Source organism: Diadema antillarum, unplaced genomic scaffold (genome assembly GCF_040938485.1).
Source record: "Diadema antillarum isolate AM-2024a unplaced genomic scaffold, OU_Dant_1.0 scf00000063, whole genome shotgun sequence".
Lineage (NCBI taxonomy): Eukaryota > Metazoa > Echinodermata > Echinoidea > Diadematoida > Diadematidae > Diadema > Diadema antillarum.
Genome location: NW_027270952.1, coordinates 2,575,278 through 2,601,558, shown reverse-complemented (window position 1 = coordinate 2,601,558; position 26,281 = coordinate 2,575,278). Strand labels below are relative to the sequence as shown.

General features: G+C 40.7%; 1 protein-coding gene across 1 annotated transcript in view; it reads left to right on the top strand.

The window, feature by feature from the left end:
• The window catches only part of LOC139716290 (sterol regulatory element-binding protein 1-like), a 31,614-nt gene extending 12,713 nt beyond the window's left edge, over window positions 1–18,901 (top strand). The window contains 16 exon segments of the mRNA XM_071627855.1: window positions 5,240–5,536; window positions 5,855–6,052; window positions 6,500–6,775; window positions 7,202–7,334; window positions 7,492–7,600; window positions 7,602–7,834; window positions 8,856–9,049; window positions 9,593–9,860; window positions 10,166–10,332; window positions 10,969–11,128; window positions 11,548–11,665; window positions 12,553–12,668; window positions 12,821–12,953; window positions 13,377–13,542; window positions 16,134–16,416; window positions 16,898–18,901. Coding sequence (XP_071483956.1) covers window positions 5,240–5,536; window positions 5,855–6,052; window positions 6,500–6,775; window positions 7,202–7,334; window positions 7,492–7,600; window positions 7,602–7,834; window positions 8,856–9,049; window positions 9,593–9,860; window positions 10,166–10,332; window positions 10,969–11,128; window positions 11,548–11,665; window positions 12,553–12,668; window positions 12,821–12,953; window positions 13,377–13,542; window positions 16,134–16,416; window positions 16,898–17,145 — 3,099 coding nt within the window. The 3' untranslated portion in view covers window positions 17,146–18,901.
• The last annotated feature ends 7,380 nt before the right edge of the window (window positions 18,902–26,281 follow it).

Here is a 26,281-nt window from a genome sequence, read left to right as displayed (position 1 = left end):
TGTACTGAGGGAGGGGGAACTGCCCTGCCCACCCCTCCTCAATCACTTTGCTCCCTTGGCAGCAGCATACAGTACACCAACCCCAGTACTAGCAACTCTGACCTCTTCATCTCTGGAATACCAGATTCAATAATTCTTATTAGCCTTGTACATGTAGTTTCAGTTGATATTTCAGTAGAAGATTGTTTGTAAGTTTGTATATAATGAATAGCAGATAGGGCCTATTCTCTTTTGAACATTTTTTTTTTCCTTCTGTATTTTTTTATTGAAATGTATATAACAGAATATAAGTAAACATACCAAATATTACAGTACAAAAGCATGGAACATATGTACTACATGTATATGTGCAACAATACAATTTGTGATTTCAAATTGTATACCTACTAATCTCAAAACATATTAAAAGTAGGCCTACATCTATTCTTGTAAATTTGTTTTACTCTCAGAGTCTCATAACACGGACCTTTTTTGAAGGTTTCTTTTTCCACTGTTGATTCGCAGTGAAGTGGTCAAATGTATGATTCAGTAAGTTTTCCACTTGTGTGTCTTTATTTTGCCTTGTATAGACCCCAAAGCAGAGATACAATTTTGTTGATTCACACAATCAAGAAGAAAGACCATGTTAAACAATTAACTGCAGAGCAAACAGGCAAAACATGTCTAGGATGGAGACTATGACTCTTTGCTGTCCCGTGCAGCATGACTGCCATACAATAAAGGCCAAGGCCCCTTGAATGGGGTGCCTCCCCGCCCATTGGCCATGTCCCAACCTTGATATCAGGCCCGTACTGCATGTACAGTTACACGTATGTCATGCAGAGAAAGGGAGGGATGCTTGCCAGCTGGGCACATGGTAGTCACATGCAGGCTGGCTGGGGTGGCCCATGTACAAAGTCCTGTCATGCTTGTCGCTCTTCAGCCCCTGCCAGCAAGGCAGCTTTCCTTTAGTGGCTATTCTGGCACAATTCTGTGTGGGATGTACAGTCGTTGCATGTTCCTGCTGTCGGAGCTCCAAGATTTTTATTTTGTGGTAAAAGCATGGAGAGGGGGATGTGCCGGACTTCTCTACTAACCCTTGTCTTGACTGAGCTTTGTTCATCAACGTGATCTGATACTTTAATTAATTTTTGGTAGGTAGCCTAGTCAGAACTTCATTCGTCTATCAAACTAATGTTAGATTGTTGCCGTTATACCCTGTTAATAAATGTTGAAAGCTAGTTGGATGCTTGATGCTTAATCTAGACGAGATAATCCCTGATTATCAGCTCTTCAGTCTTAGTGGATGGTTAAATCTTTGGGCGCTAGTACGCTTTCACTATGTAGCTTTGACCTTTGTTGTGATTTAGGAATTTAGTAAACCTCTAGCATGTCTAGCAGACCTCTTTTACCCTGCATGAGGGTGACTGATTATCTGTCTTTTGACATCATACCGGTACCTAGCTGCTTGTTGGTGCTCTACTAGCTCTAGTCATGGAGCTACCATGGAGCTACAAGTTTGTAGCTCCATGCTCTAGTCAAGACTTGCCTGAGTATGCTGAGTGATGTTAGTGTGTGTAATGTTGTAAGTAAAGTTTCTACTGCATTTAGAAATACATTTGTATGTATAACATATTAGTTTTCTAAGTATTAAAGTGTGTTACAAATACTTGTATTTACCTCTACCAAGGAAGAAGGTGATGTTTTCATTGGCATTTGTTTGTTGGTTGGTTAGTTGGACTGTTTGTGCAAATTAACTCATAAAGTTGTGAACAGATTTGAATGAAACTTACAGGAAAGGTTGAGAATGACACAACTTGTCACAAGGAAAAAACGATTAAATTTTGGTAGTGATGCGGGAATTGTTATGGATTTTATATAATAGATTTTTTGATATTTTGGCAGGTAGGGTCAATAAACTTGGGAGTTCAAGCTGCACATTTTTTGAGGTTTGCAAGATAGCCAGTATTCAGTCACCTACCGGAATTTGGTCACTTATATCACTAATCACCAGCCAGTAAGTTCTACTGTCACAACACCTGCAAATCACATCAGTTCACATGTACAGTGTACTTGCACACTCATTCACAACGTGAAAGTCCCTTAGTCCCCTCCAAAAATCCATCCAAAATCTCAAATTTCACCGTCAAAAGTGCAGAATCGGCACGCCTTTCCCAAAGCGCGCGCAGACTAAGCCCAGTTTTAAGAGTGTGGGTCGCCGAAAAAGCGCTGAAAATTGAGAAATACGCCGTTCTCTTGCGGGAGTTTTTGCTTATCGCAAGCTCAGAGTGTGATGGTATCCTCAAAAACGCAAAAGAAAAACAAAATTTCTGTATGTGCCGATGCAGTGACTCAATGTACAAGGGTTGAATGCAAGTGCCAATTTCCCAGTATTCGGTCACCAATGGGCGCCGCAATGTCCCCGATGCAATTATGCGCCAACAAGGTAGTGACTAGTGTGCGGCTTATTTTTCAGTTGCCTTGAACACGCATTGACTTTGAACGCGCATATCGCATGACGGAGTTCTGATCGCGGTGACCGTATTCTGGGGGATTTTCAAGGTGATATATTTTTGGATTTTGTGATATTCTGTGAGATATTTAACAAAATGAACATTAAGATTAAAGAAATTTGATATATTTCACATACATTGCTGTAGATATGATGTATAATGTATTATTTTAGTTCAAAAAATATTGCAGAAAAGCTTAAATGACCGAATACTAGGGATTTTACCCTAGATGCGCACTCAAATGCGTGCTGTAGAATGAGTCGGGGCATCAGTTTGCTGCAGGGGTCCAGTTTACAGTACAAAAGTAGGAGAGTATTTTTTTTTTCTAGATTGTTTTATTTGAAGAGCAACTGAAGAGCTTTCTTTTGATGCCAAAATTATGAAGTAACCCGGATGATGGCCTTCATAATTCTAATTTAAACCGTCTTTGTCGCGCTGTTCTTAAAAAAAGTATGACTTTCATAATAAAACATTAAACTGTTGTTCTGTTGCTAGGTCACCACCATCATCCCACGTTTGTATCTTTATACAAAATCTTGATATCAAAAGAGGCCTGGCATGGTAAGGATTCCTCTTGTGACTGTGTTAAATATTCTAGAATTAATTTCCTTTGTCAGTTTTGAGGATTGCAACAGTGACCAAATGTCGGGATAGGCCCGGTTTGTGGTACCCCTATGGGATTTACACATTATAGCGCTATTTGGGTCTGGGTCCACTACTCTAGTTTCTGCTGGGGCGATGGATACTGTTCAGCTGGAAGTTGATGATGTAACAAAAAGCTTCTATATTTGGAAATGGGGCGATTTTCAGCATGCATACGTATAGGTGAAAAACACTGTTTGGGTTGGATGATGTGTACGTAGCAGAATTATTTAAGAAAAGCTGTTATGATTGAGAAACTGTAGGGACATTTAGGCCTATATTCAGATTCATTATTTTATTTTTTTCGGTGGGGGGGGGGGGGGGTAAGATGCAGAGTTTCATCTGACCAATGTTGACGGTGTGCTTTAAAATTTGTTTCAACCACATTGCACTATGACAAATTCACATTTCATCTTTAGTGCAAAGGCAATTTCACTTCTGCTTCATTCATGTTTTCGTTTATTTTATTTATTTATTTATTTATTTCTAATCTTTTGTCAGGGTAGCCCATTCACCAATAAATAGTCGTCTTCCATGGAGCCCTGATTAATATTGATGAACATATGTGACCCGCTACAACAAAATGGTCCTAAAGTCGCGCACGTTCGAAGCCTTGAAAATCGAGTTTGAAGTTAGAGCATCAAAATTGGTCAAAACTTACGATTTTCTGAATTTGACTTATTATTAGATTCTGACATGTCTTCTATCATCTGTCGAAATTTTGAAGCAAAATGATGAGAGGAAAGACCAAAAAATAGCGTTTTTCTGGGCCATGTTTTTTTGGCGTTTCAACGAAGCAGAAACTGGTTCGCACATTTGGATTGAGCGCCACACATAGGCTCCGCCCCTAACAACGACCAGTGATCCCATTGGTCAGTTTGCTGCTTGCCGCTGACCGAAGCGTGAAGCTCGCACACTGCCCAGTCGACTGGTGCGTGCGGGCGGGTTGCGCTATGCCCAGCCGCTTCTCCTGACATCCTGGTCACTGATTGGTCGGTGAGGAGACCGCCGACGCTGTGTTTGAATGAGCATTTCGGGAGTTGCTAGGGCTTAACTTCTATTATCCGGAGGTGAATACTGACTTGCGTGTCTCTTGATTGTGATTGCGTCGCAAGGAGAACTTTTAGGGCGCTTTTCTCGAAACAGTGATTTCCCAGACGTCTTGACATGCTCTCATTTAAACATCGATATCTCCGCAGCCGATTATTTTTATAAGACGTGTAGTATATCAATTTAAAGCAGAAAGATTAGGGAATTGTGTCATGTAATTTTCAAATAATCGACCTCGCCCGACTTTAGGATCATTTTGTTGTAGCGGGTCACATATGTACATTAAATAGCAAAACGCACAGAAGATGACATTAGACAGTGTAGATACATACCAGCATACTGTACATTGCAAAGTATGCAATGTATGTTTACTTTTGTTCATATTTCCCATTGTGGCCAACTGTCTCAAAAAGTTTCAAACTTTCCAAACTTGGAGAAACACACATAAAGCTGCTAGATTTTTTTATCTCCTCTTCTGTCAGTCAGTCTATTATGGGAAGCTTCTTAATACGTTCTCATTCTTGGAAAATGTTCAATACACTCTTGTTATCACCATTGTCTGGAAATACTCCTGTGATATTGAATATGACCACTATGTCTGTATCAAGATTGTGATTTATTGTGATAGCCAAGTATTTTAATCCCTGCCATATTTGAAAAGTGGTCTCCTGTTCCTTGCTCAGGGACTGATTATATTTTGTATTCCAAACTATTTTTTTTTTTTTTTTTTTTTGCTGTGTATGTGTTTCTCAGGTGAGCATGTTATTGTTAGATTCATGTTTACTGCAATTTGCACCCCTAAAAATATAATGAATTATGGAATTTGTAGAACTTACTCTTCTACAGATATTTGCTTGGTGAAACTCATTCTTGATGGAGCCATTAACAGTGTATGATATTGTGTTACCCAGGGAAAGAAAATCCAGATTCATCTACATGTACAATGTATGTTCACTTTTCTACAAATTGCCATGTTTCTAAATCGTTGAAAGAGATGGAAGCACAAAGCAATGTACAGTTCATATTACCATTTCATTGATACATGTTGTTTACAGATAACATCCAGCAATGTGTCAGCACCAGCGACCACGCAAGTTGCAGCGACACCACAGGTTGTCGCTGCACCCCAAGTTGTCACCACTTCACAGGTGGTGGGCACTGCAGCCCCCATGAGAGCCACCACAGCCAGTGAGGTGATCCAGCAGCTGGTTCAGAAGGAGCAGCAGAAGCAGCTACAGAACAAGACCCTGGCACAGCTTGCAGTCATCCTTCAGATGCAGCAACAACAGCAGCAGCAACAGCAACAGCAACAGGCACAGCAACAAGCACAGCTGCTCGTGCCTGCACTGCAGGTGATTCTCCTGAAATTAAATCATACAGCTGCCTACAAGTACTGATCTGATCCAGCAGTCCATTATAAAGCAAGTCTGCTGTGATTCATTGCATCTATCAGACTTCACCTAGGAGCTTTAGTGATTTCTGTGATGTGTGATGTGCTGATATTTGCATTTTTGATCCATATGTCATATTACAAACTTTTAGTTTTCATTAATGCCTGGATGCCAGTCAAAACATATTTTGACATCAAGGTAGACTGAAAGAGGGGTATAGGTTTCTGAAAACAATGTTTCCAGCATGTCATAACCATGATATTTTCTAATTTTTTATAGGCTGCCATTCAGCAACAACCTCAGGCTCAGTTGCAGCCACAGAAGCCAGCCCAGTTGCAGCAACAGCAGCAGCAACAGCAGCAGACCACTACGGTACAGCAGAAGGTGTTCCCTGTGACAGTTCCCAGTTCAGCCATGCCCAGCATGCAGGTGATCAAACAGGAGCAGCCAAAGCCTGTAGTTACGACTGTGCCACAGGTAAGGCAAGAATTGATTTGAATCAGTGTGGTTCAAGAATATGAAGGTGTGTGTGTGGGGGAGGTGGTAGGGTGTCCTTTGCATTGAGCATGTCAGTTTGTAAACAACCAAACTGGTTTGTTGACTTGTGTAATTTCACTCGTCTGATTTTGTTTTGACACATTTCCTAGGACAAAAGGGTGTTAAAGAGACAACTTTTGCGAAGTATATTTACAATTTGAAAATGTGTGTCAAATATTATTCCAATAAAAACCAATTGTCGAATAAGGGCATCCCAGTTTCAAGACATCAGTAATCTTATGTTTATACTCTACAGTTCTCAGTATAAAGGAAAAAATGAATACTCTCAGGCAACCATTAATTATGTTTTACAGAAGTAGAAACTATGGTGAGGATATGTAATGCCACCACTCTCGTTGCTTATATACCCAACTTATGTCTCTCCAGTTGGTGATCCAGACATCTCAGAATGGGAGTGTCGCCATCGTTGGTTCTACTGGCGTCACAGCAACGGGTTCAGCAACGGAGACCACAACAACCTCCTCCCCGATGTCCAAGATCCCCATTGCACCCCTCTCCTCTTCTCCAACCTCAAACGGCATCCAGATCGTGAAGAAGCCAGAGAAACGCAAGGCCCACAATGCTATTGAGCAGCGGTACCGTCGTAGCATCAATGGCAGGATAGAGGACCTCAAAGTCATGCTGTTCAAGGAGAACAAAAAGGTAGTAATGCTGCATCTTGTCACCAAAAGAAAAGCAAATTGATATCATTCATTATTTTTTCAATAGATTAAAAGTCAGCCACCATATATTTAAACTTGAAAATTTTGAAGTATGCTCAATGTGGTTTGAAGTTATTCTTTTTAGGAGCACAGTCATAATGCAGATTCATAATGGATTTCAGGTCTAGAATTTTGTAGAGGCATAACCACATTTTGCATTTAAAAAAAATACTGTCTTTGTTGACTGTTGAGAAAAGCTGGATATGTATCTACAGATGTGCATAGAAAATAGAATCAGTTGATAAATGCCTAGAATAATCAGTTTTGTATTTAAATTCAGGTTTGTGCTGCATGTAGAATGTAATCATGGTTTTACAATGGAGCATATGTCCAATTTTGTATTTTTATTTTTTTTCCACTGTTGAAGGTGTCAAAGTCTCACACATTGCAAAAGGCAATTGATCATCTGGTGGGACTGAGGAAGATGGTGCACACTTTGAAGCAGGAGAACTTCAACCTGAAGATGGAACTTGACAAGTTGAAAGGGACGACAACTGCTGGTAAGGAGTCTTTCTCATCAACACTTTGCACAGTTGTTTCTGCTTCTATATGTGAATGGAAAGTTGCACTGAATACATATCACTCACCCCTTTCATATAATGCCTGGTAAAGTGAGAGCTTCCCAAGTTGACAATTTACCTTATTGATCCCCAACAGTTCCAGATGTCAAAGACCCACTTACACCTCCATCATCCTTCACCGACTCTCCGGACCATAGCAGCCAGTCTTGCAGCGACCCTGATTCACCTTACCCTGAGTCCTTGCCCTCCCCAAGGAGATGGACATGTCCCCCCGCCCAGCCCAGCGCACACGCTAGGCCCCACAGGTTTGTTGGACCGAACCCGCCTGGTGCTGTGCGTCTTCATGTTCTCCATACTGGCCTTCAACCCGTTCGGATTCCTCATCAACAAGGGGTTCGAGAGTTACGTCTTTGGTAGCTCCTCCAGCGGGAGTGGCCACTCTGGTGGGATGAATGGTGGTGGCAGAAAGCTCATGGATGGTAAGAGGATTTGTCAATATTCTCGTAAGTTGTTAACAGTGATTGTAAAAGTCACACATTGACATCGTGTAATCTTTATTCTAAAGCTATTTGCTAGAGTGAGAGGGTACTCTGAAAAGACTGAGTAAGTTTTTGAAAGTGAGTAATTGAAATGAAAAAGGATATTTGTCCCCTTTCTTGGCAGTTAGTGTACCTGCTGTACAAGCAGATGTATATGTATTTGTAAAAAGCTGAGGGGTCATTAATCATTACTGTTTTCATTAATGGGAAATACCTGTAAAGCTTTTAATGTAGTTCATGATTTGACAGCATAAGCAGCAGCAGTATTTAAACAAGTATTGTGTAGGAACAGGGCTGTGGTTCAAGGGTCCTAGTTTCTCCAAGAGACCTGAAGCTGTTCCCAAATATCAAGTAAGGAATGGGAGAAGCAAATATGCATTGTTTTCCATTACTTTTAAAAAACATTCTTCTGCTTCTCTGTGAATATATACATCAACCAAGTAGAAAAACTCCTCTGGAGCAAACTGCTCCAAGCCATTAAAGGGACTGTACAGTACTGGTTGTGGTGGGGATTCATGTGTTTAACATTCCTAAGTGAGATAATGAGAAACCTCTTATGAAATATGAAAGAGCGTGTAATTTTAAGAAGGATTCGGCGTTTATTTGATGAAAATTGGTTTTCAAATGGCTGAGATATCCAAAATATTGATGATGATAAAAGGTGACAGGCCACGCCTTTTATTAGGATCTCTTTGTTTCACATTCTTTTTGGATATCTCGGCCATTTCAAAACCGATTTTCATCAAATAAACTTATGATACCCCTTAGAATTGCATGCTCTTTTGATGTCTCATAGAGTGGTTTCTGAATATATTGCAAAACGTTAAAAGCTAAATCCTCACCTCAACCAGAACTGTACTCACCCTTTAATGTGCAGTAGAGGTGAAATTTGAGAGTGGTCGGTAGACGGATAAAATGAATAAATGAATGTTTTTCAATGATTTGCTCTGTCACACTCCAGTTGGATCAGAAGATGCCTCAGCATTTTTCTTCTGGCAGCTGATACCCACGCTGCTAATCTGGCTGGTCAATGGCGCTGTCGTGGCAACCGTCCTCATCACAATGCTCTATGGTGACAAGACCTCCAAGAGTCTTTCCATTGACGGCACAGCTTACTTCCGCTTCAGAACTCAGGCGGATCTTGAGATCTCAAGAGTAAGTTGTGAATAGCCAGTATTTAGGTTATACAGGGAAGTCTCATTATAGCAAGGTGGAATTCTATGAAAGTATACTTTAAGGAGTAGATTGTCAGGTCCCAGCTAACCTTTATGTGTTAGCCTCTGGGAATATATGTTAGCCTCTGGGAATATATGTTAACCTCTGGGAATATATGTTAGCCTCTGAAAAAATGCAAAAAAAAAAAAAATCATGCCATTATTCAAATATACCTTGTTTTACAGTAATTAGGTAAATTAGGCAGACCTGACAACCTCGTTATAATAGGATTCCCCTGTACATTGGAAAATGAGGTACACTCTCTGTTTGCTGGTGCAGCCACAACTAAGCAACAGAATGAACGAGAACTACAGAATGAGAATTAAAAAGAAAAGCCTTGCCCTGGCTTGGATGTAAAATTGTGAGAGGACATTGTATAATTTGAATTGAGTTATTTTGGTCTAAAAAGATACAGATGGTTCTTTTGAGCTGCCTATGGCTATGCATCATGTGTAATTTCACTGTTGACCTTCCTCTCAATAGGGAAACATAGCCCAAGCTCTCAACCAGCTCTTCCACTGCTTTGGTGTGTTGGGACGCAACCATCCCCTCACCAGCTTGGAGTACTATGCCTCCTTCATCTGGAACCTTCTCTGCCTACCACTCAACATCCTCTTCAAGGGGCGTGGTATTGGGATGCGATCTTCCTCCTCAAAGAGCAGAGATGGGAATGGAAAGCCCCCTACTCCAGAGACTCTGGCAAAGGACATTGCTCTCACATACCACAAGATCCTTCAGCTTTTCCTGACTGGTGAGTACTGCCTACCCCTAAAGTCCTTTAAACATTCTAATTGGTCATCTTCATTAAGCCCCCCCCCCCCCCCCCCCCCCCCCCCCCCCCCCGCCACACACACACCCTTTAAAAAAAACACACACGCAAAATGAAACAAACCAAAACAATGGGATCATAAAGCGACTAGATATGATGTCACTTTGCCTCAGTAGTTTCTGTGTCAGGTTTATGTTCAACTGTGATGCCATTTAGCTTGACTTCATCAATTTCAGTTCTGATAGCATTCCTTGTAATTCCCTTTCAAACGTTGTCCCCTTTCTCAGGAAACTTCTCTCTTGGAGTGCCGAGGGCATTCTACATGGGACTTTGTAGTATCAACCACGGAGAGAGGGCGAGGGAAGCCATGACCCATACCAAGCTGGCCGAGATCTATGCCACTGTCGGGGTCCTCATCAGGACACGCTGCCCTAAGAGTTTGCAGTGGCTAGCTGTAAGTTCACTATGTGTATATGCCATATAGCCTTTTCAGTGCATGGAATATCTTTGTGTGTGAGACCACGGCTGGCTGTAGGTCCTATGTTGGTTGGACTGTCTCTCGCATGGTGTGTTGTATCTCTTTCATCTTAATGCATATGATGAACTGTTTGATGCTAAACAGTAATACTGAAGTATTCTAAAAATTGTTGATTGTCTACACCTCAAAAAACAGAAAAGAAAAGAAAAAACTAATAGTAGATATTGGTAACTATATTTTATGACTATGTAACAATTTGTAGAAATCTGGTTTCTTATTAATCTGTAGCTGGCAACTTTAGTAGTTATAGTGGTAATCTCTAAATCTGATGAGGAAATTATCCACTGCTCCTTTTGTGGTTGGCTGTGGCCAACACCAATTTTTGCCCCTTATAAATAGAACATGCTATGATGATAAACACAGTGCGCCTTGTGTTGCAGAGTGATCAGAGTTGGAGATTAGTATTGTTTGCTCCTTATTAAGTTGTCTGAAGGTAGCAGTAATATGTGTCCAGAGTTTTATACCTACCCAAAGACTCACAATTCAAGTGCCTTATGAAATCTTAGAAAAATAAGAAAACAAAATTTAAACTTCTCTCCTCTCTGTGTGCAGTCACCGGCATTCTACAGGGTTCGCCGCTTGCTGACAAAGGGCCCAAGCCCAGCCGTTCTTAGCTGGACCTTGCCTGCCTTCAGCCAGCACTTCAAGCTTGACACAACAGTTCCTACATCTTGGCAGGGTCCGAGTTTCTTCACATCTGTGTCTGAGAAACGTAAGTCAAAGAGATGTTTCTCTTACTTGACTCTTATCTGTGTCTCTCTGAATTATTGCATGTTTCAGGTTAAGCTTCCAAAACTTCACTGATTTTTAGTTCTGCCGGAATTGGTAAAGGTGCAACATTAGGCTATGAAACTGTGTGTCTGGAAGTGATAGAATTATGCTTGTCCAGGAATTGAAACATACAAAACATATCACAATCTAAGTAAGAAGTAGATGCAGAAGTTTGGTGTCATATTTTATGGTGATGCCCACCTAATTATGTACACGTTGTATGATGGCAGCAATTATTATTCGAATGATTTTGCAACAACCCTCCTCTTGTGTGATATAAGAATCTCTGATGTGTACTTCTGTGTGTATGGAAGCAGTGGTGACAGTTAATTATGTGATTTGTTCTCTGTGTTGGTACAGGAAACCCCCTGGTAATTGTAGCTCAGCATCTGAGAGAGAAAATGATTCACAGCATTCTGAAGGGGATCCTAACACAGAGCCCGGAGGATGGAGATGATGCTCAGAAGAAGAGAAAGAGGTATATACAATCTTCCTGTCTCCTAGTAACCTGAAAATATTGAGCTGACTGCTTCTACTTTTGTTATGTATATTTTATTTCGTAATTCTCGCTTCGTGAATTCATGTGAGATTCCGCTTATGCACATGTGCAGACATCACTATGTTCAGCGCATTGGGATTCGTGTGATACACGAGGATTTTTTGCGCAGAAAAATTGTCTTTCTGTCCTATATCAGGAAAATCTTCGTGAAATTACTTCGTGATTTGTCTCGAAGGAGTTACATGAACTCATTATGAGCGAGAAAGCAATCACAGATGACAATTCTTTGGAGAGAGAGGAGAAACTCTTGTCTTCAAGAATTCTTATGGTCATAGGTGCAGCGAGCCTTACTGATGTACGAGAAGATTTGCTTTGACAGGAACTTAATCTTGCCTGAAGTTTTTTTATATTTTTTTATATTTTTTTTAAACTTACACCTGATACAGTACGGAGGATGAATGGGCAAGTTGACAATCCTGGCAATTATGTCATATTGTTTCATAACATTGTTTCTCTCCTGCCTTGCACAGTTCATATGTATGCTCTCATGATCAATAGGATATAGTTGAAAAAAATGTTACCCTGACTGATTATCTTGTTTGTAAGCTTGAAACAGAAAATCAGGTTCTTATGTGAAATTAAGAAAGAAATAAAGAAAGGAAGGAGAAAATGTAGTTAGCCTGTAAAGGAAGTGAACAGGGTAAAACAACATAGTAAATGGACCACAGGTAATGCAAGTTCTCAATGTGGTAATAATGAACAAAGTCAAATTGAAAATTCTCTGCTTAGTCAGGGCAATGCAAATCCCTATCCTCATTCCTCACTCAGCTTGGAGTCACTCTTTATGCTTCAATTTTTCTCAACAGTGGCAAGAACCATGACTTCCTCATGTTGCTGAACTGCCTGAACATCTCTCTTGAGGAAGCTACCAACTACCACCAGCCGAACATCGATATGAGCTCAAACCTGCAAGCAAGAAATGGTAAGCATCTTTGATGTGAGCTGCTATTTGCTGAAACCATTGCATGGATTTTAAGTGAATTGACTGGAAAGTGGTGCATGTACCTTCGAGGATGACTCTTGGGTAGTATATGGTTGATTGAAGAATAATATCTTTGTTCTCTTTGTTTTCAGATCATGACCCTCTTGCCCGCTGGTGGATCAACCTCCTCTTTGTGGCGGCTTATTGGCAGATCGGGGAGGAGGAGAAGGCGGAAGACTACTTTGCCTGTGTAGACTCTCCCCCACCAGAGCTTGAGCATGAGGGGTAAGATAGCTGTGAATGACAAATGTTTCTGTTGGAGAGACAAGCATGATGACTATTACAGGATTATTTTCACTCCCCATTTTCCTCTCCCCAACCCACTCTCCATTCAGTATGTATGTTAAGTTAATTGTCAGTACCCGAGACTGTAGTTTCATGACAGTCTTGTGTAAATTTCTTCTTGGAGATTACGTTTGCTCAGCAGGTGTAAAAAGGCAGTGTTTGTGAATAATATTCAAACAAAAGTTTCAGTCCATGCTGGAAAGATAGTGGTGTTCATTTTTTTTTTTGTTATAAGCTATATATATGTATATATATATATGACAGAGAAAGCAAGAGAGGGATATTTGATAGCCTTGAATATCGTGAGCATAGCAGACCTAAGTATTTATCAATCTCTTAATTTGTTTTCCACTCATTCCACAGCTTCCCCCTGGCTGCCCTCCAAGCCTACAAGGCTCGCCGTGCTCTCCTGGCTGCCGCACCAAACAGAGTGCCCGAAGAGTGCCCAAGGATGTTGGACCTTGCTAGTGACAACCTGGTTCGCAGCATGGACAGTTGCCATCCAGGAGAGAGCCAGGAATCCATCATGGTAAGTCCTTGCAGTTGCCCCACCCTTTGCACCTTTGTAGGAAACATCATCAAATATTTAAGATGAATTAGACAAGGGGGAAAAAAAAAACTTCATGAAAATTGATGCATGAGTTGGGGAGTTTGATTTTTAGAAGTACACCAGGAGTTTAGAGTATCCAAATGCAATGAAATAAATGGAAAAATTGTAGAGTTGTTTAGTAAGTCAAGCATCACAGATTGTTTCTACCAGTGGTTTGATTTATGATTGAGGGTAGTTGGGTGGATCACTGAAAGAAATTGATGTGGACACTGGAGGAAACTGGTGTGGACACTGGAGGAAGCCAGTCATGAAACAGCCACAGAGGGTCAGCGCATCAGACTGTCCAAACTACTTGTCGCTGTGGTGCATTGTAGTTGCATTGCATGCACGTACTGCTAATGCAGTGCATCTGCAGTGCAACACAGAGGCAGGAGCTGCAACTGAAGGAAGATAGCAACAGTCGACTGGAGATCTATATCTTGTAGCTTGTCTCTCAGGTCAGCTTTTACTACAGATTAAACTTGAAGGAGACCCGGACTGTGAAAGCAGTCTTCCTTTTAATATACAGTCAAACCTGTCTATAGCGGCCACCCAAGGGAGACGGAAAAAGTGGCCGTTATAGACAGGTGGCCGCTATAGACAGGTACTCCAACTTTGAGTGCATTGCTTACATGTACATGTATCATCGTTGTATCCTTACATGTACATATACAGTGTATGTGTGTACGTATGCATAATCGTGTGTTTCATGCATTTAATCATGCCGGTGTATATGAAATTGTTGCACAGTAGCATGTTTATTGTCGTGAAGAATCGTGCATTATTATGACTGAATGAGGGATGAATGCAGCGGTGGCGATCACTGAACGTTGCTCGCACGGCTACCAAACAGAAAAATACGCTGAATTATCGGCTTGGCTACGGCTCCATTGGGTTTTTGGCCGCTATAGACAGGTTAATATCTCCCGCGGGAAACAAAATTTGTGGCCGCTGGCCGCGTTAGAGAGGTGGCCGCTATACACAGGGTCTTTAACAGGGCTTTTCTCTCGGGGGGATTTTGCCATGGCCGCTATAGACAGGTGGCCGCTATAGACAGGTGGCCGCTAAGGCAGGTTTGACTGTAGTTAGAATGGCATGCCATAAGACTAGGGATCGTACAGTTTTGGTTGAGAACTAATTTCAGGTTTCTAACATTTTTTTGTGAGATAATGAGGAACCTCTTATGAAATATGAAAGAACATGTAATTCTATGAGGAATTCAACGTTTATTTGATGAAAGTTGGTTTTGAAATGGCTGAGATATCCAAAAAAGAGCGATTCTAATAAAGTGTGGGACCCACACTTTATTACGATCGCTTTGTTTTACTTTGTGTGTGGATGTTTCAGTCATTCCAAACTCGATTTTCATCAAATAAACTTTGAATTCCTCTTAAAATTGTATGCTCTGTACTATATTATAAGTGTTTTCTTGGTATCTTGCAAAAAGTTAAAAGCCCAATTCTCATCTCCACCAATACTGTACCATCCCTTTAACCCTAAAAAGGCGGGGGGGGGGGGGGGGGGGGGGGGGGGGGGGGTTGAATCAACCCCCCCTCGACATTTTTCGCGACTACTCCGCCGCATGAACTTTTTTGACCACGCCGTTCACTAACTTTTTACTTTCAAGTCTCGCGCATCTTTTGACACCATTTTAGCGAAAATCGAGCATACCGTTACGATGCTGCATGACGTTTTATACATGCCTGTCAGACCGAAAATGGCTCAAAAACGTGATTTTGTGTATAAGTCTATGCAAATGGAGTTTTCTCTTCTTATTCATGAAGATATGATTATTTTCACTTTCATAGGCTGACACTAATTAATTTTAGCATAATTATGCTTGAAATAGTTTCTGTCTTAAATTTTGCGGAAAAAAATTGATAAAACAAAAGGTCGAAAAAACACAGAAATACATAAGAAATTCATAAAACAGTAAAATACATAAGAAATTGATTTGAATACCGAATTTTTTTGAAGTACATTGTTCGGAATGCTACAAAGAATGTTTTCACCAAAAATTAGGATTCTAGGAGCTTTAAATTCTGATTTAGAGCAAAATGTATGATTTTATGCATATATTAGCATAATTAATTATTATGACGAAAATTTCCATTTCTTTTTGTATAGTTTGGTAGATTACGCCACAGGTAATGCATGTGCCAAATTTCAACCCCTCCCCGGCCACAGAACACCCAAAAAAGCCCGGCCTAGTTAGGGTTAAAGGTGTCATTTGTAAGAATGGGGGGTGGGGGCGGTGGGAGGGGGGAGTATGAGGAAGGTGTATGTAGAGGAAATACCCTTCAAGAGCAGACTTGCACAATGTAGGCATGACAATTCTTTGCAGCAGCATTAGTGTGTGGACATTGCTGCATACTATTTAAAGTGAGGATTGCTGTTTGTATGCATGTGTATTTTGGGGCTTGTCATGCTTCGGTTAGTTGCTCCGTATTACTCATCAGCTTTGGTGATTAGCTAACAGACGAGTACATGTAGCTATGATTAACAACTATTGTGTTATCTTATTTCCTCAGTTGGTCCAACTGCTAGTGGTTGACTGGCTCCTCTCGACACGGTCCACCATCTGGCAGCGACGCCAGGGTTCCAGCTCCACTCTCTCCCCCAAGGCAGAGCTCTCTGCCTTCCAGCAGGATCTGAACTCCCTTCGCAAGCTGGCCAGCAACTTCCCACATGTCAGCTCGAAGGTCACTCTCTACGAAGCGGTAGCACGCCTGATGGCAGGTGCCAACCCTGTCCGCACTCAGGTTCTCCTTGACCGAAACCTGAGGAAAAGGGTCACAGATCCCAAGCAGAGAGGTGAGTATTGTACATGTCATGCTTAAATGGTGTCAAATTGTAGTAATTAGGTGTTGGTTTTGCTGAAGCAAGTTGCATATGATAGACTTGAGTATGTATGCCACAAATACAAGCAATGACACACGAGGCATGTATCTACTATTCTGTACTGTAAAGTCAGATGTGAGAACTTTACATTTAAAATGCATGTGGTTAATCTCCAGTCTTGCTTACTGTTGACATTTGATACTACCTTGAGCCTGATCGAGCTTCCTAATAAACATGGAATTTGCCCAAATGGATTGATATTATGATTGACTTAAAGTGCATGAAAAACGTTATTCACTCTTACTCTCAGAGGAGTAATTGCTGTCATGGTTAGAGCCTGGGGACATTTCTTTGATGGTTGAGTGCTCTTCATTAAAAATTTCCTGTACTGTTCAACCGAACCGTTCACATTCCATTCATAGTTGTCATTGGATTTATATTATTTGTCATGCAGAGCGTGAGGAGGCTCCCACGACTGAGCGGGACCGCGCCCAGTCACTGCTGGTTAAGAGCTGTTACCTCTACTCCGCCATGCCAGCTGACCAGGTAGAGCGTAAGAACCTCCTGAACGACGCGGTGCGCTCCCTGGAGAAGGTTGGTGACAAGCGTGGCATGCAGAGCTGCCAGCAGATGCTGCAGTCACTGCAGAAGGCAGGATCACCTCCAACAACCAATGCGACAGTGACCACAGCCTGCTGCTAGACTAGGATCTCAGTTCATAATAGAAACCTTGAGGAATGATAGCAACGTACAGTGAATGCAGTTTTGCATTATCAGCTTAGTAGATCAGTTGCAAGTGTTTCAGGTTTTGGTTGTTGTCCATTTTTTTTTTTTTTTTTTTTGTCTTACTACACATGGTTAGTGTGAAATAAAATGGTTGCAACTATTTTTGTGACAAAATCCAAGATGTGCTTAAAAACGTTGAGTTTGTATACTGGTGAAGTGTATGTATTATGCACATAATGAACAAGTAACCAGATGTAGACATGAATGTAAAACATGCTTTTGCTTTTAACCACTAGTATCCCAATCAAAAAGCATTTCACAACATACACAGGCTATCCAAATATTTCGGAATTCAACCACACAGAGGGGAACAGGAAAGAGATTATAATGTGTATCATATTTTGATGCAATACAAACCCTTGTGATATATATGGGTGTAGCCTTAAGAGTCAAAGTCCATTATCTTGCAACCCTTTATCAGGTATTTCAGTGAATTAAAAATGAATATCTTGTTTGCTGTATTTGTTAATATAAAGCTCAGGCACTTTATACATATGTGATGAGTGTTTTGAGTATGCGCTGTAAATAATATCTTAACTTTGTATATAAGATTATTTGAGCATGTTAGAAAGGGAATAGATTAATCAAGCCTCACCTGTGGATGGATTGTGATTTAATAATTCTTTCTTCTTCGTGAATGAAAAATGCCAATATGCTAATTTATTTTGCTTTTAAACATATGCTCCTCCAAAAGGGAACTTTTCTGTGATGTCTGCTTAATGGTTTTGATGAAGAATTGTCAGAATCAGGGCTATAACATATTTCTAATTATATTCGCCCCTCTTATTCCATCTTTCCTGTCGTCCCTGCAGGAAAATTCGTGAAGAATTGATTTTATTAGTATTATTCATGATTGCTTCACTGAAATACATTGTCTCCTGTTTTACAAACTCCCTGTAGGTGAAATGATTTTTTATTGCAGTTATCTACAGCGTGATGCTTTGATGCCACAAAGGATTTAACAGCAAAAAAATTGAGATGTACCATTGTTTCAGTTCATGTGCTGAAAATGTTTGGAGTGGCTCTTACCATGGAAACAATCTACATATTGTTCATTGTACCTAAAGGAACTGAGAGCAACATATTGGTCAAGGCTTAATTTCTGGGGGCTTATGAATATTGTCTGTACATGTGGCTGTGCATATGCCAGAATTTAATACCCTTGTGGGGTTAACTTTCAAAACCAATGGACAAAGTGAATGGTAGTAGAGGTGACCAAAGTGATAGTCACTCCTAGCTGACATAAATGAAGGACAGTGCCTGCTTGATGTGAGCAGAGGAGCAGTTGAATCACTGAATTATGTACAGTACAAACATACATTTTGGTTTAAATTGGTCATGCTTGGAAACAAAATCAAAAGAAAACTGACAAACTTCTTCACATCTCTTAGGGTTTGTAGTTAAAAATATTAATGACAATAATAACTTTTGCATGCCTCAGACCTTGTTCAGTCTTCATGAAAACTGGGGCATTAAAGCATTAATGACTTAACATTTGATTTCAAATCTATGAGAAATGGAGGTTTTAATTTCTCTGTACAGGATGCCCTCTGTGGATTCTTTTTTTTTCTAGGTAGTATTCATTGTGATGCTCATTGTGATGTCTGTGTTCTTTTCATATCGTCAGTAAGGTGTCTGGAAATAAAGGCAAATGCAAGCATGTACCTTGTAGAGATAACCTTGTTCAAATGTTTGGTTTTTGTTTGTGTGTTTGTTTGTGTGCGTGTGTGTGTGTTTGTATATATGCACATGCTTTGAGTGATATGACTGAGGAAGCCAACAAATGAACATCGGTACACATATATGCATGGTAGCCACCACTTTTACCTTTCAAAATAAACAAACAATGTTTTAATGTGCTCTTCAGCTCCACCTGAGCCAAAGGCTCCAGTGAACTGTTACTTCAGCTTTGACTTCTTGAAAATTCATTTTCAAATTGTCACCAAACTTGGCAGGTATCATGACGAGGGTGATAGAATATTATACATGTACATGTATTTGTACAAATGGGCGCCATGGCCCACTTGCCCTGCCCCCCACCCCCTTGCAGCATAAAACCAGAGAAGTGGGCCTATAGAGTGATAATTCTGTTGATAAGTGTGATGTGAGTGCTTCAAGTTTGTTCAGTTCAAATCAAGGGGTGCCCTTGTTTGGTGGGGAGACCAAAGTGGGACCAACTTTCACATTTTTATCATTAACTTGAATAGATCAAATTTGTTACCAAACTTGGTACAAGTAGATACTGTATTATCATTTAGAATGAACACTAACGTCTGTGCAAATGAGCACCTTGCCCCCATGCACCCAGGGGGACCCCAAAGCCTCCCAAGTTAAGGAGTCATGGAAAGAAAAAAAAGAAGAAAAAACAAACAAACAAGAGTCATATACATGACAAAATGCTCAAAGTAAACACATCAGTGAGCATTCTTACAAGGTTGTTTACGTCAGATCCAGGGGTGGCCCGCTTGGGGTCGCTGCTTAATTTGGAGCCAGTTTCACATTTTATCTTCCTTTTGGATATGCATGCAGAGACTCCAACTCTCCCGTTTTCGACGGGAGATCTCCCGCCGAAACCCCATTTTTGCAAAATCTCCCGTTCTCCCGCTTGAGATTTGATTTCTCCCGTCCTGGCACTGCGTCTCGCGGTGGAAAGGATTTCTTACTTATTGCTATCGTATGTTGAAAAAATAAGCCTTAGATAGCACCAGAGAGCATCTAGAACCATAGGAACTTCGCGCTTCGCACACATCAACTTGGAGTCTCCCGTTTGCTAGGGGTTTCGGGCGGGAGAATCTCCAGATCAGAAGGTGCTTGGGGTTGGAGTCTCTGTGCATGGTCAGTCTTTCTACAAACTAGACAGGTATTATCACAAATGTGACAATGGGCACCCTGGGGACCACCCCAAGTTTGCAATATTCCTCTTAGATAATACACATAGATTGCAAGAATGTGTGGAAGGTAAACTTGCAATACTCTGGTTAGGGCTAGATTCAATAGGTCTCTCTTGTCTTAAAGAGATGGTACACTTTTGGTTTAGATGGGGCTGCAGGTTTCCAACTTTGTGTGTGTGTTTGTGTGTGTGTGTGTGTGTGTGTGTGTGTGTGTGTGTGTGTGTGTGTGTGTGTGTGTGTGTGTGTCTAGTGTGTTTTGGACTGTTAAAAAGTTTCGGAAAATTGGGTGATTCAACAGCACCCATTTTTTAAATTTTTTTTTGATAAAAAGAAAACATGATTTCAATTCCATTACAGGCAGTTTTGCAAAATACCCAGGCCAGCACCCACGAACTCCGAGCTAAATGAACCGCACAAATACATGAATGACCCATGCCCGAAAATGGGAGAGCATAGGCGAAATGAGTCAAGACAATCTCTATTGAGAGATTATGCGACGATTAAACTGCATGAGTGCCGTTTAAGTCGAACTCCATCAGAATTAAGTGGATCTTTGTGAAAAACCCAAGTCTTTTGGTGGACGTGATTTACACAGTGGTCTAAGAAATTGATGTCGAGAGCACTTTGACACACATTTTTCGACGAAAAACCATTGATACTTATGACGACATAATAGACCCTGTTTACAGTGCGGAGCTGGGCCGAGCCGCGGCTGAGCCCCGCAATTTTGTCCGTTTACTCTGCCGGGCTCGGCCGCGCTTTTAATTCATACCAGGGGGGTGTTTCATAAAGCTGTTCGTAAAGTTACGAACAACTTACGAGCGACTGGTGATCAGTTCTGATGTGCTATACTTATCAGAATGTCCACAATTCAGCACAAGAACTGATCACCAGTCGCTCGTAAGTCGTTCATAACTTTACGAACAGCGTTATGAAACACCCCCCTGCCAATATTCAGGGCCGGCGCACTGTTTTCAAAAGTGTGGGGGCCCACTTCCGGGTTTCATGAGCTAACAAGCAAAAAAAAAAAGCAAAAAAAAATGGTCCTCAGCTCATCTCTCCCCGTCCCCGTCCACTTCCGAGTTTCTTCAGCTGACAAGCAAAAAAAAAAAAAAAAAAAAGGTCCTCAGCTCATTCTCTCCTCTCCCATTGTAGTGCCTCTTACGTACTTCCGGGTTTAAAAAAGTGTGGGGGCCCAAAGTGATGACACCTTATGTATTCCTTTGTATGGTGCACAAAAAGTGTGGGGGCCCGAGCCCCCACGGCCCCCACGGCTGCGCCGCCCCTGATATTTTGTAGTAGTGGCGCTCTGCTTGTAAACAAACGCAATTTGGTATAGTCTGGTTTTCAGACCCTTTGCCAACTGGATTCCGTGGCGACAAAGTCGCCGTTCGGGCAAAGGCCTTTGCCGAAGGAAAAATCCTTTGCAGGACAAAACCACCTTAAACTATACTAGTTTTCGACGTTGAGGGGGTTAATATCCTGAATAACGAAATTGTACGGGCAGAGGGTTTGGAAGCCAGACTAAAATTGGCTGCACATTTGGCCCAGTTTGCGTTTTTGTCCCCGCCGAACGAGTTCGAGCAGGGGACTATGAAACGGGCTCCGTACGTGTGTGTGTCCGTGTGTCCATGTGTCCGTCCGTCCGTCCGTCCGTCTGTGAATGTGTGCGTCCGTGTGTGATCAAAATGTTCAATTTGCTACTTCTCTGTCATTTATGAGCCAATTTTGATTCTGTTTGCTTTATATGATAGCACTACATGGGAGCTTTGAAACTTCTACACAGAGTTTCAGTTGTGACCTTTGACCTTGACCTTTGACCTATATGGTACATTTTGCTTCAAAATGCTACTCCTTCGCCATTTCTAACCCGATTTCGATTCCGTTTGCTTCATGTGATGGCACTATAGGTGAGGGCTTCAAAACTTCTACACAGAATTTTGACCTTTGACCTTGATTTTTGACCTGTATGGTACATTTTGCTACAAAATGCTACTCCTTCGCCATTTCTAACCCGATTTCGATTCCGTTTGCTTTATGTGATGGCAAAAAATTCAAAAATTCTACACAGAATTTTGACCTTTGACTTCTTTGACCTTTGACCTTTGACCTTGATATTCGACCTGTATTGTACATTGGCTACACAATGCTACTTCCGGCGGGGACATATATTACGCACCGCGTAATTTCTACTTTTCCTTGTTTATACACTGAGAAAAGGCCGGGCTCGGCCGCAACCGAGCCGCGGTCGATACCACCTCCAGAGCGTGGCCAAATGCGCGGCCAATTTTGGCCCCGCATTTGGCCTTTTGCGCGTTTACACTGAAATGAAGGCGGGCTCGGCCACGGCCGAGCCTCGCACTGTAAACGAGGTCTATGTTTCAAAGGGGATGGCTAGTAACTGATCAGTGGGAATCAGTGGGAATGCTGGGGATGATTGTTCCATTCCTTGTGGGATTCATTGAAAAGTATATTATCTATTGTTGTGTGAAAATTATTTGCTTCAGAATGGTCTCATATTCACGTAATGTGCAGTTCTATGTTCCAGGTTAGCATGCCTGTACAGTGACGGGACGATCGTTAATGGCCCATTAACGATTGTTCCGTCACTGTACAGGCATGTCCCGTGTCCCCCCCCCCCCCCTCCCACGGAGAGAACTTTTTGCATTTTGATGTAGTAAATGGTGCAATTTGATGCATGTTTCTGCGTGTTTTACTGACATGAATTGGCCCCTCTTGTTTAAGGTAGCAGGATATTTTGATGTGGATTATTATTGAACAATTTGCCTATTGATAAGTGGTACCGTTTTAATAAACTTCTTGTATTAATAATTCATACAATGAATTTCATGAACGCTGTCTGTTAAGCAATCAAACAGTAAAGAAAAAGTAAAATAAAAGAAATAAAGAAAGAAATTCTGTTCATTTAACCATCTTTATGCTTTTTATTCCCCATGTCATTTGAAGTTTTATTTATTTATTTATTTATTTTTTTTTTTTTTGGGGGGGGGGGGACCTGATGTTACCATGATAATATGATGGAAGGTGGCCCCAGATTACCAAATTGTAGACCATAATCAAAATAACTTATACACTGTATGCATATACAAAATAACAAAAATCATTATTTCTTACAACAAACTAATTAAATACGAATTAACACAATTCTTAAATCTGTCCATGTTTGGAGCTAGAGGAAATATGTTGATGAGAACTGAGTTCCACAGCCGAGTCATCCTTGGTATACAGGAAGACTGATATGGAGATACGTGTTTGACTTTGGTACAGTAACTCTGTAGGAGTGAGCAGTTGCAGTAGAAGAGCGTGTCAATCGAACATTGGAGACCAATGGGGGAGTATAGAACTCCAGACAGCTCAAGGGACGGTCTCAAGAAGAAGTGGCGGTAGAAGGTACAAAGAGATGCCACATTTCTCCGATGCTCCAGTGGATAAATTCCAACTTTGATGGGGTCATCAATTCTTAGGAGGCGAAGGGCTTTTCTCTGTAGCCTGTCCAGTAGCCCAAGTACAGTGGAACCAGCTCCAGCCCATATCTTGACAGAAAATTCTTATTTTCCCCTTTAGTTTCCCACCTTGTTTTTCTTAGAGGTAATAAAGAGATAAAGAGAACAGAAACTTATTTTTCCTATTCCTTTCATGTCTCTCGTTGTGTTAAACTGGTCTTTTGTTGTCAATGTTATCGTGAAGGGCATTTGCAAATGAAAGAGAACATGTCAAATTTTGCCATTTTTGATTTTGTGCCTTGGAGGACAAAAACGATTGTGCTCACTCATGCGTAAAGTTTTCTTTTTAATTAACCTATGAGCTTAATAGCAAATTAAATTACCTTTTATATGGTATATAATACATTGATTTTCATAAAAATCTTCTATGAAAAATATGACCTCGAAAAAGTGTTTACTTTCTTTCTTTTTGTGCTGAGTGTATTAATAAGTACATAGTCTAGTAAAATCATAGAGCTACTGTCAGACTATTCTTCGCGCTCATGCGATCTCTCTGATGCATTGGCCATGTTGGCCTTCAGACGAATATTGTGGTGTTGGTATATAGGCTTACAATTAATAATTGTTGGGCCAACAGAATTACGTGTATTATTGTCAAGGTTAAAGTGCCTTATTACATTACCTATGCGGGGAGAGCTCGATCGCCAAACAACTAAATCAATCCTTGTTATGATCAAGGAGGTTCAAGAGATGAAGTCACATTATTACTTTCGCAACCCCATGTATGATGCTACTCAAAATTATCTGAAGTACAAGTTGTATGTATCAAACTGGATTTGCCTCACAGATAATAGGAAGATGATTGGCTCATATCTCATTGCGCAATTCATTCACTCGAATGACTAAGGATGATTATGTATGCGGGAAGATGATTGTATTCAATATGGAAATTACTTTTAATCATGCGCGAATATAAATTGCGGAAACATCGATGAGATGAAAATCAAAATAGCCCGAATGAACATTTGTATGTTTTATTTATGTTAATGATGAACATAGTTGTCATTTGTTATTGTATAATTTTCAGTAAATATATTCTGTTGATGAAATAGTAATTGTATTTTGTGTAAGGAGTGATGGGAGTGTGTTAGATTTTAATGTTAGTTGTTGTAGGAGCAAGTTTTAAGTGAAGAGTAATTCGTGTTTTCTGGATTTTTTTCTCTTTAAGGATGTTGGATTGCAGAGACAGAAAACACACACAATACCTATGTTTAAACTACTGTGTGTATATGATAACATATGCATCAAATTGTGGTTATTCTATAATAAGGAGGGTAAAGTCGGTAATTGGGTTGCAGGTTATATAGGTTTCAATAGTGTGTTTTAAAATATGATTTAAAATTAATGATGATGGTCTTAATCATACAATGTATGAATTTATGTCTGTGTTTATGTATGGTATGATTGTTTCGTCATTTATACGTCAACCAGTGAAATCAAATTTCTGTTTTAATGAATGAACAGACAATAAATGTTCAGATCATCATCTGACTTATCGATCCTATTAGGCCAGATAGGCCCTATTAAGCAGTGAAGATTCTACGTCATTTTTACCAGTGTCGGCATTAATCGGAAATGTAAAATCGGTTTAAGGTGCCACAACTTTCACCGTACGCAAATGACTAACGCAACTCACCAAATTTTAAATGTCTCGATCACTCCGATGAAAGAATTTTCACGCTAAACCCCTCAAACAGATACCTTCAGATAGACATATTTCACCAATCCCTGATAATCCGTACTTTTGATAAAAAGTTCCAAGCCCAAACTTTCGAGATTTTCCCACAGACACACTCTCTATGCATGTGTGAAATCTTTTACTGAAGTATGCACCAGAGGCTCCATGTTAAAATGTAAGATTGTCAAAGCTCCCGGCTCAAGTCGGAAGGGGGAGGGGGATCGGGAAAACACTCCCATTCCACATCCCCCAGCCCCCGCCACCACCGTCGTTTGAGTACAAGACCAGGTTTGGTCACTCTCTCCCTAACAGTGTCTCGATCACTCCAAACTCTCACTCAAGGTTGGCAGCCCTGTGTTTTATCATTAGATAAAATCTTATTTCATTAAAAATAAAGTATACACAAAGTGAAATACCTAACATCATGTCACTAGAGTTCAAAATAATCTTCAGAGTTCAAAGGCGGCGTCGAACCCCGATCATCATAGGCACAAAACTTAATGCCAAAAGTGGAATTCCTTCATGCATCTCTGAAAAAGACTACAGCTTGTAGAGGGAGACAACTTTTTCACCCCTCTCTCAAATATTCTCTAGTGTAGAAATAATTTCTAAAATAGAGAATATCATTATTAGGCCTATACAGCCAGTTAGAATTCCAGCTCCTCCTCCTCCTTCTCCTCGCTCCTCCCCCTCTTCTTCTTCTTTTGGCGTTTTTTAGTGCTGCCCAATACCACGAGACCCCGCACCAAGGAAACAACAATAACTGGCCAAATTAATATTAGCTTCTTCTTGTTTCCAGGGATCAACCTCCTTCATTTTGATGCAGCACTTTTTGGAACAAGCCTGGTTTCCGAATGACGACATCTACAGACTGGTACCCTTTCATCCAAAATATTCCGGGTCTGACAAAGCGGATGTGTATTACCAACTCCTACCGTCTGCATGATTTCAATCTTATC